Genomic DNA, 19907 nt, shown 5'->3' with positions numbered 1-19907 from the left:
GCCATCTGGAATCGGCCCTGGATAGGGTTGCCAACCTCCAGATCAGCCAAAAAACTGAAGGGGCTCTCGAGGATAGCAATGAGCCCCCCCCCCAAGGTCCACCCTGAGTGACACTCGCTGTAATTCCTGTATTCAATGTCAAAAAGAGTCCCGTAGCACCTTTAAGACTAACCAATTTTATTGTAGCATAAGCTTTCGAGAATCAAACTGGACTCTTTGATTTTGCTACCACAGACTAACACGGCTAACTCCTCTGCATCTGTATTCAATGTAACAGTTAAACTGCTAAGTGCTAATAATATCTTACGCAAAGTAATGAGTTTAATGCAATAATCACACATAAGATTTCTAACCTAAGCTGCGCAACCCACTCCCTGATTCTGCACACGTTGGATAATGCACTTCCAATCCATTTGGAACGGATTTTTTTGTGTGCGGAACAAAAAATCCACCTCAAACGACTGATAATGTGCATTGAAAGTGCATTATCCAACGTGCAGAATCAGCCATAGTCAACTCATAAGCATTTTAATTGATTTTGTATCAGGGAGTGAGTTCCACCGCTTAGGTTAGAAATCTTATATGTGATTTTTACATTAAGATATTATTCGCACTTAGCAGTTTAACTGTTACATTGAATATTATAATAATAACATTCGATGTATATACCGCCCTTCAGGACAAATTAACGCCTGTTCAGAGTGGTTTACAAAGTATGTTGTTATCATCCCCACAACAACAATCACCCTGTGAGGTGGGTGGGGCTGAGAGAGCTTGGAGAGAGCTGTGACTGACCCAAGGTCACCCAGCTGGCTTCAAGCGGAGGAGTGGGGAATCAAACCTGGTTCTCCAGATTAGAGTCCTGCACTCTTAACCACTACACCAAACTGGCTCTCTGTAGGAATTACAGTGAATGATTGTCACTTGAAGTGGCCCTTTTGTCTTTGTTTTTTGAACCTCCAGATCATCCCTGGAGTTCTCCCAGGATTACAACTGATCTCCAGGTAACAGAGATCAGTTCCCCTGGAGAAAACGGCAGCCTCGGAGGATAGACTGTATGGCATCATATCCCTGCTGAGATCTACACCCTCCCCAAATTCCACCCTCCCCGTGTACTGCCCCCAAATCTGTAGGAATTTCCTGAGCCGGAATTGATAACCGAAAGTATCTTTTTTCCAACCAAGATAAAGTGATAATGAAGGCAAAAAAAAATATGAAAAGAAGCTGCATTGTAACACACTGTGGTTTCCTATGTGCTGGCGTCCTCACTATGAAACTGGATTAGATTGACTTGAGCTCTTTAATTGGAATGAGTACCAGTATTTAAAACTCTGGTAATGCTATCCTAAGCAGAGCGACGCTCTTCAAAGTCTGTGGATATCAACCAGCTTAGAAAGGTATAACAATTGTAAAGGCTCAATAACAGGAAAACTGTGCATCCAGCTCTCCGTCAACGTATTCCCAGGAGCCATGTGTGCCTGGTTAACATCCAGTGTCCAGTGATGTGTGTTTTTAATATTGTAGGGAAAAATCACTTGTGCACAAAATTAAATACAGGGGATGCCTCCGCAGAAGTCCCACCCCCATATTGGGTCCTTGATCCGTAGAAGCCCCTCCCACAGGGTTTCCTGCCCTGCCTGTATTACTGTCAACCTGAGCAAGTTTCGCGGACACACTTCATCATCCGATCAAGTGGATACGTTACCCTGATTCCCTTGTGGGAGGCCTTCAGCAGCTCTTTTCCCACTTGGCAATGAAGTTGCCGCTTTCCGCCTTCTCTTTGTAGCTTCCAATATGCTTTGATTCGGCGAACTCAGAGTCCAACCAGTAGCACTTCTCTCATTGCTGTGCCATCAGACTGAGCCAGCTTTCAGATCCTACAGGATCTCTCACTTCCCACAAGTCCTTTCCAAAAAGTATTTTGAAAGTCCCGTAACACATGCTCCTTTATGCACAGTATCTTGTGGGATTAAATAGGGCTGGGACAGTTAGGAGGGAATTGTTTGTTCTACAGTCACATTTAGGAAAGACTGGCCTCTGAGCAAATATCTTCTCAGCAGCTTACCAGCGGCTTGGGGGAGGTGTTTCCCCTACCCGTGGCTTGTTTCTGCCACTGTCCTTCCAGAAGTTTCTGACAGAGAAAGAAAGAGGCAGAGAGCTGATTGTGCTCCATTTTGTGCGCCATGGCAGGCCAAACTGAGAGGTGTTCTTCAGAGTTCCACAGGGCCGTACCTAGAGTGGCTGAAAAGAATAGATGTTGTAGTATTTCTGTTTCTCCTATAGTAGAAATATCCCCCCTGAGCTGCCTCCCTTCTCCAAACTGTGCCCTCCCCCAATCTCCCAGTTTCCCAAGGTAGAGTTGGTAACCCTGTCCCCTGCTGGCCAGTATGTTTCGCTCACCACTTAATGAAGCCCAGTTAGTATCCTCTAACCATTGTTCTGCTGGGTTATGAACCATGAAGAGTTTGCTCTAATAGCAGTGATGTTTCGCAGAAATTCTTGTCTTCCCTTTTTAAACATACTTTTAAGCAAACAGAGAGATGATCAAAATTTACCAGATTTATGGCAAACTGTGCTGTCGTATGGACGGTAACTCACCAGGGCAGGTTTCATTCAGTAGAGAGCGATATACTGGTTAAAAAAATGCATAATTTTTATCTTTTAATGTGTTATTGACTCCACACTTAATTTCTCTTACTATTTTGATTCATGTATCTTTTAATTTAATGCAAATAGTACTGTACCATACTATCTTTGTTCCCCTCCTTTTGGGAGGGGGGAGCAAATTTGGTTGAAATGGGGCTTTAACATTTTCAGAAAATTAACACCATGACAGATGACTAAGAAACTGATTTAATCAAGAATCTATATAAAGCTGTGGGGACCCACAAGGACTTGGGGGGACATTTCATTTCCTCCTTTCCCACCACGTCTCTTTCATTTCCTTGCCCCCCCCCATAGCCTATCATTCTTTTTCTGCCCCTTTCTCTCCTTCCCACCCACTTTTCTCTGATCCCTGTTTTAACCTTTCCCTCTTCCAACCCCTGCAGCCCGTCCCTAAGGTCCAGTTGTGTGGTGCCAGCTGAGCCAGGTCCAATTGTGTGTTGGGAATGTGCTAGGACTTATGTGGGGTACTTCACTTTTCCCTGGATTCCTTTCCCACACAGTTTCCTCCGTTCCTTCCCTGGCAATCTCCATATGCTCATATTTCTCTACATTCTTCTCTCCTTCAAACCCACTAAACAACTTAGCTTTTATCTGCCCCCCCTTTTGTCTTCAACTATATTTATTAATTTACTTCACGTATATGCTGTCTTTCTCCACAAGGGGGACCCAAAGCAGCTTACATGCTCCTTGCCTCCTATTATCCTCACAACAGCCCTGAGAGGTAGGTTAAACTGAGAGTGTGTGACTGGATCAAAGTCACCCAGTGAGCTTCCACAGCAGAGTGGCAATTTGAATCTGGGTCTCTCACATCCTACTCTGAAACTCTAACCATTATACTACACTAGTTTTGGGAGGGGACTCCTGTTGAACAGTAGCAAGCAGCCGAGCCTGGATGAGTCATGTTGGTATCAAGTCATCCAGTGGTTGCTTCTGGGCTGAGCCCAATGAGTCCTCCCTCAAAGATCAAAACAGCCCTGGAAAGGGCTTTGCCCCCTCACTCAGCCTTCTCCTGATAGAAACCAAGCCTGGAATACTGGCTGAACTGTTACAGTTGCTTAGCAGCAGCCACTGAAAGCATGCGATTAAAGCTATGGGCACTCCTTTTATCATTTTATAATTTTTTTAAGCTTTCAGGTTTTCCTGCAGACCTGGGGCATTTTTCAAGTATATCGGGATATCTGTCTTGTCCATTTATGGCGCTTTGAATTTTAGTAGCCTCTGATCAGGGTCACTTGACTATAAGTAGGTAAGATGAAAGATGTGGGAGACAAAAAATAAAACTAGGTGCCTCAGAATTAACCATTTGGTGTGACAGTATTGAATCTGAAAATAAAACATGCTTCTAATTGTAACAATGATCTAGTAATGTCTATTTTGTCATATTTATGGGGTTGGAATTGAGCTAAAAACAAAAATTTGAAGCTTTCAGGATGGCGATTCTGGGCAAGAAAATGTTCACTCATTGGTTTTTCACGTGTCTTGTTCCAGATACAGGAGATATGTTCCAAAATACACACCTTAATGGGTCGTGTACTAATGCCCAGTTGAAAGAATGGCCTGGCTAAGTAGGTTAGCAAGGCACCCACAAACTATTTTATCATCCCACAGAATGTATAAGAGAGCATGCATGTATTATACCTTTTGAATGCATTGCTGTCTAATTTTTAAATCCAATTTGCTTTGATGCAATTGTTAGCGGCAACCCTAGTTTTCTCCTGATTTAAGGTTTGCTCACAAAGCAAAGCTGCAACCATTTTCATTCTCCCCTTGCTCAGTTTTTCCCCAGTGTGCCAGAGTAGAAAAGGGGGAGGCTTATCAAATACACCGAGATCAAAATGTTTGAAAGTGACCTTTTATTGACTATCTGCGAGAGACAAAGAAAAATGAATTAACGATTTGTGGGTTTGATTTTTAAGAATAAGGATATGAGATATCAAGAAGATGAGACAGAAAGAAGATATTAATTAGACCACAAGCTGACTGATAATAAAGGAGGGTTATAGGTAAAAAATTGTAATGGATTAATAATATACTTATGCTTTTTATTGTTTTTACTTTGTAGATTGATATGATGGCTCTCTGTAGTTGTGTTTTTGTTTACTTTCTTTTGTTCTATCTTTTAACCTTTCCACAATAAAAATAAAAAATAAAGTTTTAAAAAAATGTCTGAGAGCACAATGTCCCTGGAACTCTCACACAGTTAATGTTTCTGCTCCTATAAGCCTGAGAAATCGCAGGGGTGCGCCAGGATTCAAAACGGACCTTTGGATCCATATCAATGATGTGTCATATATAAACTCAAGCAGAGGACTTCGGCAGATTCATCCCAGCAATGCTAAAAAAGGGCAGACCTTGGTGTAAAACGGTACAAGCCAAACACAGTAGATAATGGGAGGAAAACTGCAGTTTGGAAAATATAGTAGTAAGACAGGGAGCCAGGGTGGGTTTCCTACACAAAATACGTGATCCAGGGGTGTGTTCAATGTACAGCATGAATGAGATTATGGAATAAAATACCAAAAGTTAAACCGAGCCCCTTGCAGGCCCTCATTGTACTTCATTTCAGTCCATGCTGCCTCTGCCTGTTGGATCTTGTTTGTAGGCAATGAACTTGGTTAACCTTACCTAGACATGTCAAAAGGTACAAAGATTACAAAGGTAAAAAGATTCTGCTGCCCCTCAACAATCCCCAAGATGTGATCAATAGAGCAGGGTTGGTGATTGGCTGAAGATATGTGTCAGTTCAGATCACACATAAAACCAACACATCTTTCCACACTCCAGGCGGTTCTATCGTTTCTTCCCTATGTTAATTTTTTGGGGGTCACAAAGGCTTCTAGTTTGCCTGAAGCTTTTTCCACACTCCTGGCATTTATATGGTTTCTCCTCTGTATGAGTTCTTTGGTGAGAAGAAAGATTTGTACTCTGACTGAAACTTTCCCCATACTTCAGGCATTTATATGGTTTCTCCCCTGTGTGAATTCTTCGGTGGGAAGAAAGGCTTCTGCTTTTACGAAACATTTTTCCACAGTCCCGACATTTATATGGTTTTTTCTCTGTATGAATTCTTTGATGAGAACCTAGGATATCTTTTATTTCCAAGGCCTTTTCCACAGTCCAGGCATTTATATCTTTTTCTTCACTGTGTGAATACTTTGGTGGGAAGTAAGGTGTGGATTTTGAAACTTTTCCCACATTCAAGGCATTTATATTGTTTCACCCTTGTGTGGATTCTTTAATGGCTAATAAGTTGTGTACTCTGACTGAATTGTTTTCCATACTCCTGGCATTTATATGGTTTCTCCCCTGTGTGAGTTCTTCGGTGGGAAGAAAGGTTTGCACTTCAACTGAAACTTTTCCCACTCTTCAGGCATTTATAGTGTTTCTTCCCTGCATGAATTCTTCGGAGGGAAGAAAGACTTCCACTCTGATGAAACATTTTTCCATGGTCCCGGCATTTATATGGTTTTTCCTTTGTATGAATTCTTTTATGAGAACCTAGGATATTTTTACTTCCAAAGCCTTTCCTACAGTCAAGGCATTTATATCTTTTTCTTCACTGTGTGAATACTTTGGTGGGAAGTAAGGTGTGGATTCTGACTGAAACTTTTCCCACATTCCTGGCATTTATATGGTTTCTCCCCTGTGTGGATTCTTTGATGGATAGTAAGTGTGCAACTCTGAATGAAGCTTTTTCCACACTCCTGGCATTTATATGGTTTCTTCCCTGTGTGAGTTCCTTGGTGGATAGAAAGACTTGAACTGCTACTGAAGCATTTTCCACACTCCTGGCATTTATATGGTTTCTCCCCTGTGTGAATTCTTTGATGAATTTTAAGGTGTCCTCTCTGAGTGAAACTTTTCCCACACTCTTGGCATTTATATGGTTTCTCCCCTGTGTGTGTTCTTTTGTGGGAAGAAAGGTGTCCACTGCTATGAAAGCTTTTCCCACACTCCAAGCATTTATATGGTTTCTCACCTGTGTGGATTCTTTGATGGACAGTAAGTTTGCCACTCTGATTGAAGCTTTTTCCACACTCCTGGCATTTATATGGTTTCTCCCCTGTGTGAATTCTTTGGTGGGAAGAAAGGTGTTCACTGATATGAAAGCTTTTCCAACACTCCAGGCATTTATATCGTTTCTCCCCTGTGTGAGTTTTTTGGTGGGAAGATAGATATGAACTGCTGTTGAAAGTTTTTCCACACTCCTGGCATTTATACGGTTTCTCCCCTGTATGAATTCTTTGATGAATTTTAAGGTGTCCACTCCGAGTGAAGCTTTTTCCACACTCCTGGCATTTATATGGTTTCTCCCCTGTGTGAATTCTTTGATGAATTTTAAGGTGTCCACTCCGAGTGAAGCTTTTCCCACACTCCGGGCATTTATATGGTTTCTCCCCTGTGTGGATTCTTTGATGGACAGTCAGATTTCCTCTCTGACTGAAGATTTTCCCACAGTCCAGGCATTTATATGGTCTCTTTCCATTCTTCATGTTAACATTCATCTTAACATCTGATTTTTCAGAGAACCTTTCCCAACTTACATCTCCCTCATTATTATTGTCTCCCTCATACAATTTTTGAAGCTGTGGAATTTCATGAACATTATTACCCCCCAGAAGACCAGAATTATTCCTTCCTTTAATTGGATGGTTTCCCTCCTCCTTCCTCAGTCCATCACAAAATTCAATGTTCTCTTTAACATTTTCTTTATCCATTACTGGATGCTCTTTTGTTTCATTCTCTGACTCCCACACACCTCCTGTGGATAGAAAGAGAAATCCTGGCATGAAACACCACGAAAACATAACTTGGAATTATAGAAACTAAAATTAAAGGATGTAGAGAATGCAAGAATTCAAAAGCTTGGTGTCTGCAAAACTTTTGCAAAAGTCTTGGCTGGGAATCTAGTCCTGAGTCTATTGATTGATTGTTAGTTCTCAGTGACAGGGGAATCATGTTTCCCTGTGACTATTATTAGCAGAGAGACCCTTCTCTGAAGTGAACTGGAAGTTGGAAGAGCTGCCACAAGGAGGAGAAAGCTAACAAGCAAGCTAATGAGTCAGCTGACTGACCTGGGAAATTGAATCAAAAAGAGTCCAGTAGCACCTTTAAGACTAACCAATTTTATTGTAGCATAAGCTTTCGAGAATCAAGTTCTCTTCGTCAGATGCCTGATACAAAGACTGGTCAAATATTTGACCAGTCTCTGTATCAGGCATCTGACGAAGAGAACTTGATTCTCGAAAGCTTATTCTACAATAAAATTGGTTAGTCTTAAAGGTGCTACTGGACTCTTTTTGATTTTGCTACCACAGACTAACATGGCCAACTCCTCTGCATCTGGGAAATTGAGTCACTTAAGCCAAATCCTCTCCCCCTTTCCATTAAGATCGATCAACAGGATGTCATGAAAGCTTTGGCTCAATAGTAACTATACAAGCATGGCCAAAAAGCCAGTGGTGCCAGGAAGAGAGTATTTATTAGACAATTAGTGGATCTACTGCAGCCCAAGCTCTGCTCACGACCTGAGTTCGATCCCAGCATAAGCCAGGTTCAGGTACCCGGCTCAAGGTTGACAGCCTTCCATTCTTCCGAGGTCGGTAAAATGAGTACCCAGTTTCCTGGGGGTAAAGTGTAGATGACCGGGGAAGGCAATGGCAAACCACCCCGTAAAAAGTCTGCCAAGAAAACATCGTGATGCAGTGTCCCCTCATGGATCAGTAATGGAAATGTCCGTGATACTGTATGGAAATGTTCTCAATACTAATTGTATTAATCTCACACTATGTAATATGCCTTCAGTCTCAGTGAGAAAGGCGGACTATAAATGTCTCAAATAACAACAACAATAATGACTCGGTGCTTGCACAGGGGACTACTTTTACCTTTTAATACTCAGATAGGGCTGGGAGACCTACAGAGAGATTGGGATTAGGCTGATCTCATAGTCAGTTTGGGGAGAAGTTGACCAGATAGTGTGTTGGCCAAAAAAAGGGCACACGTGGATTTGGTAACATGGAAATTTAGTTTTCCTCACAAAAAGAACTTAGAGCCAAACTACAAGTGACGCCTGACACTAGTTGGACACTTGTCAGCTTCCCTCAAGTTTTGATGGGAAATGTAGGCAGCTTGGTGGAATGTTGGATAAGTGAGAGTTGAAAAGTCCGTTGGACAGCACTTGGAGAGCCAAGCTGCAAGACCAGGATGCCTACATTTCCCCATCAAAATTTAAGGGAAGCTGACAAGTGTCCAACCTGTGTCATTCACTGCTTGTAGCTTGGCCCTTAGGAAGTAGACTTTGGTCAGGTAATCTTTCAGTGGCTTTTCCTGAGGTTTTCTAAACTGGACCTTTCCTACCTGCACAAGAGCCCTGTTCACATGCTATGGAGAACACATATACAACCTGCACATACATGCATTACCTGCTTGGAAGAAAGAGCCAACGTACATTCACTTTACAAATGAAACCAGGGACCAGTACAGGGACAGGTGTGGGGCTTCTATCACACATTCAGCTGTCTACCCATTGGATGTAACATGAAAACTATTCGACACACGTATAAGGAAAAATCAAGTATATAATGTAAGTGCGTTCACTGTAACTTGTGAATAGGGCTCAAGCATACTGCGAAATTCTGACTGACATTCGTATTCTCATTCTTTCTCTTATTCTCATTCTATGTTCACAGAGGGCTGACTTCACAGCCTTCCTTTCCCCTACAAGGAAACAAACCATTTTGTATTTTATTTCCCTCAAGTATACTTCTGGGAGATGAGCAAATGGGCTTATGAGGGTTAAATATCAAGGCAGGAGACAGGCCAGAGGGTATCCACAGCACAACTGAGGCAGGGGCGAAGGATCCTGTATATTCAATATACACAGATTCTATATATTTCACAGGTGGCTAAAATCCTGTATTTCACCAAACACTTTCAAATTCACCAAGCACATTCTCTGAACTCTCGATCATTTTAGTTTGCCTGGTGAAAGGGCAAGACCTCTCATTTTATATTTAAAAACTCGCTACAAAATAGAAAAAAGTAGCATTTATTCAGTTGGCCTTTATCCCACAAAAACAGAAAGATTCTTCGCATGGAGACCTCAACAGACATCAGAGGCTCCCGTGTGAAGAAAGAAAGAAAAGAAGGGGGAAATAAAAGGCAACTTTACGTTATAAAAGTCAGCTTAGTTGAGCTCAGAAAAAAGGCCCAGTGGAGGGATGGCTACTCTTGTTTCTAGGCTCCATAGAAAGAAAATCAAAATATTCCAAAGGAAACACGTTTCATGCTTCAACAACTCTGTGCTCTAAAACTGAATTCTGCTTTCATAGAAGAATCTCAGAGCAGAACTACAAGTGACAAAAGGCACAGGTTGGGCACTTGTCTGCTTCCCTCAAGTTTTGATGGGAAATGTAGGCATCCTGGTCTTGCAGCTTGGCTCTCCGACTGCTGTCCAATGGACTTTTCAACTCTCACTTGTCCAACATTCCGCCAAGCTGCCTACATTTCCCATCAAAACTTGAGGGAAGCTGACAAGTGTCCAAACTGTGCCTTTTGTCACTTGTAGTTCCACTCTACACAGATAGCACTGCTGTCCATTCAGTGGTCTGACGGTGGAAGGCAGCTGCATAATCTCACGTGTTTAAACATTCGTTTCATTCACATATTAAAACTAAGTATATTCCTGCTTTTATTCTGGGAAACTCAGAAGCCAACGCTGGGAACAACAATCTATGCCCCAGAATTTCCATCAAACGTTACTGTAATTGGTTTGCCCTCTGCACCAGCTCAGAGACAACTCGGAATAATCCAGACGAATGAAACTCGACCAGGGGAATCTTATCAGCTCTTGGAAGGAACCTCAGAGCTCCCAGAGATTGTAAAGTCCCACGACAGACCTACCTGCCAATCCCTCCACATCTTCACAGCCAAAGACAAACAACTCTTTCTCCTTTTCCAGCCACAATATGAGGTCAGGTTTGGCAATCACAGGACCTTCTTTAAGGAGAAAACAAAAGCACAGTTATGGCTGTTCTGTGTCCACCCTCATTCGGTCCCTCCACAAATAAGATAGCTGGACCAGAGCTCCTCCACTTGGCATTGGCCGTTACGAGCCCACTGCTTGCCCAGCTAGGAAGGAACTACAAAATGGAAGGTTGTTCAGGGGTGTTCTCACCCAAGACACATCCCCCCTCAACACACAGAGACACATACCGGGAATCAGGCTTTAGAGCTTCCCTGGATCCCAGGGCCACCCAGAGGTGATAGACAGAGGCTCTGTCTATCAACTTTTTGAGAATTATTGGAGTACAGGTGAGGTGCAAGAAGACTGGAGGTGGGCAAATGTTGTCCCCATGTTCAAGACTGGGAAAAAGGAGGATCCAAGAAAGGAGGCTCCAAGTAGCGACGCATCAGCTTGACATCCAAACCTGGAAAGGCTTTGGAACAAATCATCAGTCAGTCTTTGAGCATTTAGACAGATGGCTGTGATTACAAAGAGCCAGGATGGGTTCCTCAAGAACAAGTTATGTCAGACTGAACTTATCTCCTTTTTTGAGAGAGTTACTACTCTGGTATATCAGGAAAATGCTGTGGACATAGCTTATCTTGATTTCAGGAAGGGTTCTGCATGATATTCTTGGTGACAAGTTGGTGAAATGTGGTTTTGATCTTACTACTGCTAGGGGGATTGGTAACAGTTTGACAGATGGCACCCAAAGAGTGATTGTAAATGGATCCTCATGTTCTTGGAGAGGAGTGACAAGTGGAGCGCCGCAGGGATCTGCCCTGGGCCCTGTGTTGCTCAACATCTTTATAAATGACTTGGATGATGGCATAGATGCAATGTTCCTTAAACTTGCAGATGATACTAAATTGAGAAGCGGTTGCAAATTCAATAGAACACAGAATCAAGATTCAAGGTGATCTTGACATGCTGGAAAACTGCTAAAACTAACAACGTGAATTTCAACAAAGATAAATGTAAAGTTATGCATTTTGGTAGAAAAAAAATCAAAGGCACGCTTATAGGACAGGGGAGACTTGTGTTGGCAGTAGTACATTTGAAAAGGATCGAGGGCTCTTAGTAGATAATTTGCTGAACATGAGCCAGCAGCGCGATGCTGCAGCTAGGAAGGCAAATGTGATTTTAGGCAGTATCAACAGAAGTACAGTGTCCAGACCCCACAAAGTGATGGTATTGCTTTGCTCTGGTTAGCCCTCACCTAGACTATTGTGTTCAGTTTTGGGGCACCACGATTTAAGAAGGACATAGACAAACTGGAACATGTCCAGAGGAGGGCAATGAAAATGGTGAGAGTTCTGGAGACCAAGTCATATAAGAAACGGTTGAAGGAGCTCAGTATGTTTACCCTGAAGAGGAGGTGACCAAGAGGTTATATGATGGCCCTCTTCAAGAATTTGAAGGGCTGTCGCATAAAGAATGGAGCAGAGTTTTTTCCCGTTGCCACAGAGAGTCAGATCAGAAACAATAATTTAAAATTAAATCAAAATTTTTGGCCAAACACGAGGAAGAACTTCCTCAGGAGGTGGTGGGCTCTCCTTCTTTTGGAGGTATCTCAGAAGAGTCTGAATGGTCATCCGACAGCTATGATGATTCTCTGACTTAATATGAATGTACACAGATCAGGAGAGGGAGAACATGAAAGGACGAGACACTGCTAGGCTCTCATGGCCCTTCCTTACATGCCCAGGGTAATGCTGACGGCCACTTGGGGGTCAGGAAGGAATTTTCCTCCAGGCCAGATTGGCCAGGGATCTTGGACGGTTTTTTGCCTTCCTCTGGGCATAGAGCAGGGGTCACTGAGGGAGGTGAGAGGGAGGGGATAGTTGTGAATTTCCTGCATTGTGCGGGGGGTGGAATAGATGACCCTTGGAGTACCTTCCAGCTCTATGTCTCTGTGACTCCATCTTCTGTCAACCCAGAGGCTATAAAAGGCCATTCTGAGAGGCAGGGGCTGATTCTCACAGCAAGGCTACTGCTCCTTACTGATCGATCCAGGGGAGTTAGCCGTGTGAGTCTGTAGTAGCAAAATAGTAAAGAGTCCGGCAGCACCTTTAAGACTAACCAACTTTATAGTAGCATACGCTTTCGAGAACCAGAGCTCTCTTCATCAGATGCATCTGACAAAGAGAGCTGTGGTTCTCGAAAGCTTATGCTCCTATAAAGTTGGTTAGTCTTAAAGGTGCTGCCGGACTCTTTACTATTTTGCTCCTTACTTAAGGCACCTTTTTTGTGGCTCTCCAAGGCCAAGCTATGATGGATGGCCAGTGGTTGGTCCATAACAGGTCAATAATGAGGCATTCCAAGCCTCTCAAAATGTCCCCCACAATGCAGGCTGGCCCAGGAACCTCATCAAGTACTCAACTGTCTCCCTCCCTACGAACATTCCCACTGCAGTAGTGTTAATCATCCGGTCCCCTGGCCGCCCCACCAGGGGCTCTGGCCAATGGCCTTGGCCACTCAGGTGCCCTGCCCTGACACTCCCTGTTTGCAATCACCTGGCAAGAGTCAGGGAGAAAAAAATAACAAGGTCTCCCAAACCCCACCCTTTCCTCCCTTCTCTGCAAAGAGGACCCCAAATTCTTGCCAATCTGTGCACAGGATCATAGAGCTTACATATAGTCAAGGGGGAAAGGATCCTCACCCAGAGAGGCCACGTGCCCAAAATTCTCCAGCATGACTTCCTTGTACAAAGCTCTCTGGGCTGGGCTCAGCAGGCTCCACTCCCCCTTGGAGAAATGCACAGCCACCTCTTCGAAGGATACCTGACCCTGGAAGAAGAAAGCATTTCTTTATATTGCAGGCCCCTGAGAAAAAATCCAAACAATTCCAAAAATCCAAACGATTCTTGAACCGTAGCAGCAGCAACCAAGAGACCTTCCCCTGCTAAGTTTTCAATGGGGGCATCCGAAGTCTAGAGGGGTGGCCATTTTAATCAGGGGGCTACCAGCCTGCTGACTGCAAATACTTTGCCTGGACACATGCTAACCTTTACAGAGTACAGATTCTGTGTGTGTGTGTGTGTGTGTGGGTGGGTGGGTGGGTGGGGATTTTCTGTTTAACCCAACCTGATAGTCAATCTTAGAGTGCAGGAAATGACCCAAGTCAACTGCGTGTCGCAAACTAGGCAGAAGTTTATTTGAGTGATCACCAAAATGATGCCGTTCCGATGCATGCCTGCGAGAACAAACACGCATGTTTTCATATACAGTGGAACAACAAACATCAGAAAAAGGGATTGTTCACCTGAAGTTGTGGGATGTAGATTATGTTCTTTTCTCAGGCGTGCATATTAACAGCTTGTTCTGCTGAAGTGTCAATTTCAGCACTTCTGACATTGAACATTAGCACTCTATGTACCAAATGCAAGATAAGGAAACATAGCACTGGAAGGGACTCCAAGGGTCATCTAGTCCAGCCCTCTGCACAATGCAGGACGTTCACAGCTACCCCCTCTCACCTCTCCCAGTGATCCCTGTTATATGCCCAGAGGAAGGCAAAAAACCTCCCTGGCCAATCTGGAATGAAGAGATAAAAGACATCTGTTGCAAATGCCAAAATATAAGGAACATCTCCTATTTATGCTGACAGGGCTTGATTAATATCTTAATAAGGTCATGTATCTGGGTAACTAGGTTAGAGAGAAGAGCCGGTTAAGGCTTACCCAGCATGCGCTGGGAGAGCCAAAGCTAGCTTGGTCCATTTTTTTATATCTATTTCTACAAGTCCAACTAAAAATTCCTTAACATTCGAATGCATTGGATCCTTTCAGCGTAAAGTATTTTGAAAACTGTTCTTAAATTGATTGGGAGGCAGTTCGAAAGATCGGTTCATGCTATAAAATCATTTGGGTAAGTATATAAAACTGATGTATTGTCGAAGGCTTTCACGGCTGGAGAACGATGGTTGTTGTGGGTTTTCCGGGCTGTATTGCCGTGGTCTTGGCATTGTAGTTCCTGACGTTTCGCCAGCAGCTGTGGCTGGCATCTTCAGAGGGGTAGCACCAAAAGACTGAGAGATCTCTATCTTTTGGTGCTACACCTCTGAAGATGCCAGCCACAGCTGCTGGCAAAACGTCAGGAACTACAATGCCAAGACCACGGCAATACAGCCCGGAAAACCCACAACAACCATTATATAAAACTGATTTTTCAAGGATCAACTAAATGTCACAAAGTAGCATTTATGTATGAGGAGGCCACATTTTTATTCAGTTCAGAGTGCCCATAACACTTCTTGCTCTTGCAGCTTTTCTGTTTCCAAGGGAATAGCGGCCATTGTTTCTTTGTCCCAGCATGCCTTGGTATGACCCAAGATCTTTTTCTCCAGGCACAAGCCAAGTCAATTTTGAAGAGTCTCCTTAACTGCCATCTTCAGACTGGGAAGGATTGCAAATGGGGTTTTTGCCAGGCCCTTTCACGAGAATATCACACACCCCAACACACACACAAACAAGGCCAAGCAACATTGCACATGACTCCAAGTCTAGCTTTCCCCACAGGGTCCTTTGGAGTCCCTCCTAATAAATAGTAAAGAGCCCAGTAGCACCTTTAAGATTAACCAACTTTATTGTAGCATAAGCTTTCAAGAACCACAGCTCTCTTCATCAGATGCATCTGACAAAGAGAGCTGTGGTTCCCGAAAGCTTATGCTACAATAAAGTTGGTTAGTCTTAAAAGTGCTACTGGACTCTTTACTATTTTGTAACTACAGACTAATACAGCTAACTCCTCCAGATCTCCTTCTAATAAAAGTATTCTTTTATTGCCCTGCTTGGGATTCTCTGCACACACCATGCTAGGCAAGGGGCAACCATTTTCCTGCCTCCCAAGCGGGCAGCCTCGACATCTTGTGGTGCCAGTACCAAGGGCAAGGAGCCCGATCCTCTGGGCCTCGCAACAGACAAGGAAGCGTTCCTGCCACCCACTGCTCATCTCCCCAGTGACCCCCCCCCCAATACCTGAGCAGGCTGCATGGCAGCTCTCTTCCCTTCACCACATGGAGGAGACGGAGAACACGGCAAAGAAGGCATCAAGGGATGTTTTCACTGCTGCCTGGGAAGGAGAAAGACAAATGTTGGGAAATTCTTTTTGCTGAATGCAAATCCCTCTTTGTCTCAATGTTGCTTTTGAGAATGCTCCTGCCTTTCCTCCACACTATATTAAAAAAAAAATCTACCCGCGGTCTCACCACTTTCAGACCTCCACAGCTACCACTTCTGCCTAAACATGTCTCTGTGGAACCTGAAGCCACTTGATCCCCCACCCAATCTCCAAAAGTTTTGGATCCTCCACTCCATCTTTTGGAGGGAAAAGGGCCAAGGGACTCCCTATGAGGCAGGGAAATCCAAAAACAGATACAATCTACTACTGAACATTGTTATCGTGTCCTTTCCCCTTGTATCTCCACAACTAAAAGGGCCAGAAACATTTAAAAATCTATACTGAGAACTCAGAGAACCTTATCTATAGGGATCTAAAAATGCTGGACCCCACCCACCCCCTGTGACAAGGTGCTGAAGGATCTCCCCTCTTCAGATTATTTTTTGTGTGTGGCTTTTGTGGGTAACTTCCCTGGTTCACTTTCCCCCTCTCCCCCCCTCCCTCACCCCTTCTTTCTGCCATATCTCCCCTCAGCCCCCACTCCTTTCCCCTAACTTGCATCCAGCACCTCCTTCTCCATCCTCCCTTCCCAAGGAAGCCTGACGTTCCTTGAATAGGCTTCCTTGGGAGGTTTCGGGCTCTACTTCTTTGGAGGTTTTTAATTCAGGGGCTAGATGACCATCTGTCAGCCATGGTGATTCTGTGACTAATGTATGAATTTAGCTCAGAGGGAGGGCAGGAAGGGATTGCCTTTTCTTGTGCGCCCAGGGAAATGCCAATTGGGGTCAACAAATTAGCTGAGGATCCTGGAGGGTTTTCCTCTGGGCATAGAGCAGCGGTCACTGGGGGAGGGGGGAGATAACTGGGAATTTCCTGCGTTGTGTAGGGGGTTGGACTAGAAGATCTTTGGGTACTTCCAGCACTATGTTTCTCCCCCTCCCCACGGTGCCCCCACACACATTGTTTCCCCCTTTCCGCATCGACTCCACCCAAAATCTCTAGGCCCCTACTCCTTTCCCCCTCCTGCATCTGCCCTTCCAAATCTCTAATTGATGTTTAGTTTTGCTAACCAAATTTCCTAGATTACTATTTATTATAGATGACAAATCTAATGGGACTTTGATCCTGATATAACACCAGTGATCGTTGACCCGTGCAAATTCATGGCACTTTTGTATATTGACTTCAGGAGCTTGAGTTAAGAAAATTGGGTATCTTTCTCTCTTGGATAGATTAATATTTAATCCAGAGATCGCACCAAAATCTTTAAGCATATTTGAAAATTCATGGAGTGACTCCTCTGGGGATGAAATAAACAAGACGATGTCATCTGCGGAAAGTGAAGTTTTGTGCTCCTGTAATGCCTTTGATTACATTATTGGAATGAATAACATCGTCCAGAGGCTCAATAGCACCTGATGGGCACCACTGTCAATTACAAAAGTATTAGATCTAATGGCATTAATTTTTATTTGAGCTGTATTATTGATATATCAAGAGCGATTCCACACATGTTGGATAATGCACTTCCAATCCTCTTTATAGATCATTTGGAACAGATTTTTTTGTGCGTGGAACAAAAAATCCACCTAAAATGATTGATAAAGTGCATTGAAAGTGCATTATCCAACGTGTGCGGAATCAGCCCAGGATGTACTTGTTCTAAAAAAGGAAGGGCCGCAACCCATTTTCTCTAGGAGTTTTAAGAAATAGTTTTTACTTATAGAGTCAAAGCTTTGGCCATATCAATACTAAGAATGAGAGACCGAGTTTTGGTAATCCTGCCGAATATTTTACCTCCCCATCTCACTAGGGCCTGCAACAATATCTTAAAAACGGGGGTCATACCTCCCTCACAGTCGGCTGCCATGATTATCCTAATTCTGAAAGAGGGCAAAGATGAAACCAACCCTTCATCATATTGGTGAATAGCATTAATAAATCAAACCAATAACATTTTCACCGCCCTGATTGCCCAGACTTTTATTGGTAAATATATATAACAAGATGAAACTGGCTTTATGCCCTTGAGAAATATTTCTGATAACACTAGACAAACACTCCTGCATCTGCCCTGTCCTTCACCCTCCCACTCAAAATTTCCCCCTTGACTCCCCCCACCCTGCGCAACTGTCTCCTTCCCTCCTTCTCTTCCTAAACGTGCCTCTGCGGAACCTGAAGCCACTTGAGCCCCGTCCAACTGGCAAAGGTGCCAAGTTCGGACCCACCCTGCCTTGCAGAAAACTTTTGTGGCTCTGCACAAACTGAGGTCAGGGGTCTCTCCGGGGCAGAAAGAGGGGTGGCAGGGAGAGATTTCAGGGAGGGGTCTCTCTCACCCCTGTTGCATCCCCCTTTTTCTCTCTGCTTTGGGTCTTGCATTGCAACCCACCCACCCCGCCGTCCATATTTCCTGCCCTTCTCCCCCTCCAAAGCCCCTTTTGAGCTCACCAGTTTCCCTCCCAGCCAGTGAAGCTACAACCTGAGAAATAAAGAAAGGGCTTCTGCCAGGGAGGAAATGGTTTTCTTCCCCAGTGTGCCTCTCTAGGGCGGCATCTCTCTCTTTTTAACCCTTAGAGAGCATTTCAGTCCATTTAAGGGACCCACGATTGAAAATACAGACTGGGCATCCGAGGAAAGGCCAAGTCAGCGTTAGCCAGCATGAAACAATTATGATATCGCACTGCAAAGGACTCAGCTATGTTGTGTCTGTTGTACTGAGATGGTGAAAAATGAGAAATATATAGTGATGGGGAGGAGGAAGGGTTGACTCCCTGTAAAAAGTTTTCATTTTGCCCTTTCAGGGTCTAATTTTTGGAGTCTGGCAAATGCACTGAGATCACTTTAATAGAAAGGCAAGGCCTCGGCTTGCCGTTTCCTTTTCTCCAGTTTGAACTTTGGCTGTAGTTTCCCCCCTCATACCAAAGGAAAACACCACTCTGAATAGAAACGATCCTTGAGAGCAAATCATCACCATCACCATGGGAAAACAAATCAAGCTGAAGTGTCTGGGGGAATCCATTTCCTTCTTTTCCAAGCAGGGTGGTCTTTACCAGGAGAACATCAAAAGAGTCTATGGAGATGCTAGGGAGAAACACCAACTAGAAGTTCTAAGCAGCACAGGAGACCACTCTGAATGCAACTGGGGGCCGAACTACAAGTGATGAATGAGACAGGTTGGACTCTTGTCAGCTTCCCTCAAGTTTTGATGGGAAATGTAAGCATCCGACTGCTGTCCAATGGACTTTTCAACTGTCACTTGTCCAACATTCCGCCAAGCGGCCTACATTTCCCATCAAATGTCTTTTTTGCCAGTGAAAAGAACCAAACCTAGGCTGCTGCAAAGTTTGTATTGGCTGGGAGTGCAGGATGAACCTTACCAAATTCTGTCAGACCTGCCCCATCTGTCAAAAAGTGGGCAAGCCTAGGGAGAAAACCAGCGTCCAGTTAGACCCATTGCTCCTAAGCGCAACACCTTTCACCAGAGTGGGAGTGGATATAATCAGGCTCCTCCATACAACAACAGGGAGATCAAAATATCTTCACGGAGTTAAGAAGCAACTTCATGTTAGTATAGATGCAGAGACTGTAGCAGGTGTGTGATAGTAACTGTTACTATGAGGGGGCAAAATAATGGAAACTGCCTCTAAATCCAGCCAGATTTAGGCCAGACCTATATTTTGTCATGGAAGTCCAAAGCCACTAATAGAGTAGGACCATCCTGTAATCATTCTCTGATTGGTAGCTGTAGCTCTGACATCAGACATGGAATTTTACCTGTGATAGGCTACATCTCCTAATCAAGCTCACCGTGAGGCTGTCTTAGGTCCCAGTGGGTCAGCCTAGATGGTCTCAGAGGGTTACTGAGTGGTGACAGCCGGTTGCCAGGAGGCTTTCCAGGGCACCCTTGGTCTAAGGGAGTTCCCAGGAAGGAAAAGCAGCTTTCCCTGCTTCCTGACTATAACAGGTTGCCATCCTCTGGGTGGGGCCTAGAGATCTCCCAGAATTACAACTGATCTCTATATCACAGAGATGAATTCTACTGGAGGAAATGGCAGCTTTGGAGGGTGGACTTTATGGCATCATGGCTGTTTTCACACAGCCACGCACCAGGA

General features: G+C 44.0%; 1 protein-coding gene across 3 annotated transcripts in view; it reads right to left on the bottom strand.

Moving 5' to 3' along the window:
• Positions 1-4462: 4462 nt before the first annotated feature.
• Positions 4463-19907, bottom strand: part of LOC129327265 (zinc finger protein 501-like) — a 29301-nt gene continuing 13856 nt past the window's right edge. Inside the window, exons 1-5 of one of the 3 annotated variants that reach the window (XM_054975756.1) lie at positions 18244-18310; positions 15654-15747; positions 13338-13464; positions 10573-10668; positions 4463-7429 (exon numbers count right to left, since the gene is read on the bottom strand). In XM_054975756.1, coding sequence (XP_054831731.1) covers positions 6210-7429; positions 10573-10668; positions 13338-13464; positions 15654-15725 — 1515 coding nt within the window. In that variant the 5' untranslated portion in view covers positions 15726-15747; positions 18244-18310 and the 3' untranslated portion in view covers positions 4463-6209. Of the gene's footprint in view, positions 7430-10572; positions 10669-13337; positions 13465-15653; positions 15748-18243; positions 18311-19907 lie in introns of those variants that run through there. The other 2 variants (XM_054975758.1, XM_054975759.1) reach the window with 2 other exon arrangements.

The sequence above is a fragment of the Eublepharis macularius genome, chromosome 4 (assembly GCF_028583425.1).
Source record: "Eublepharis macularius isolate TG4126 chromosome 4, MPM_Emac_v1.0, whole genome shotgun sequence".
Lineage (NCBI taxonomy): Eukaryota > Metazoa > Chordata > Lepidosauria > Squamata > Eublepharidae > Eublepharis > Eublepharis macularius.
This window is presented reverse-complemented; position numbering and strand designations above follow the sequence as displayed.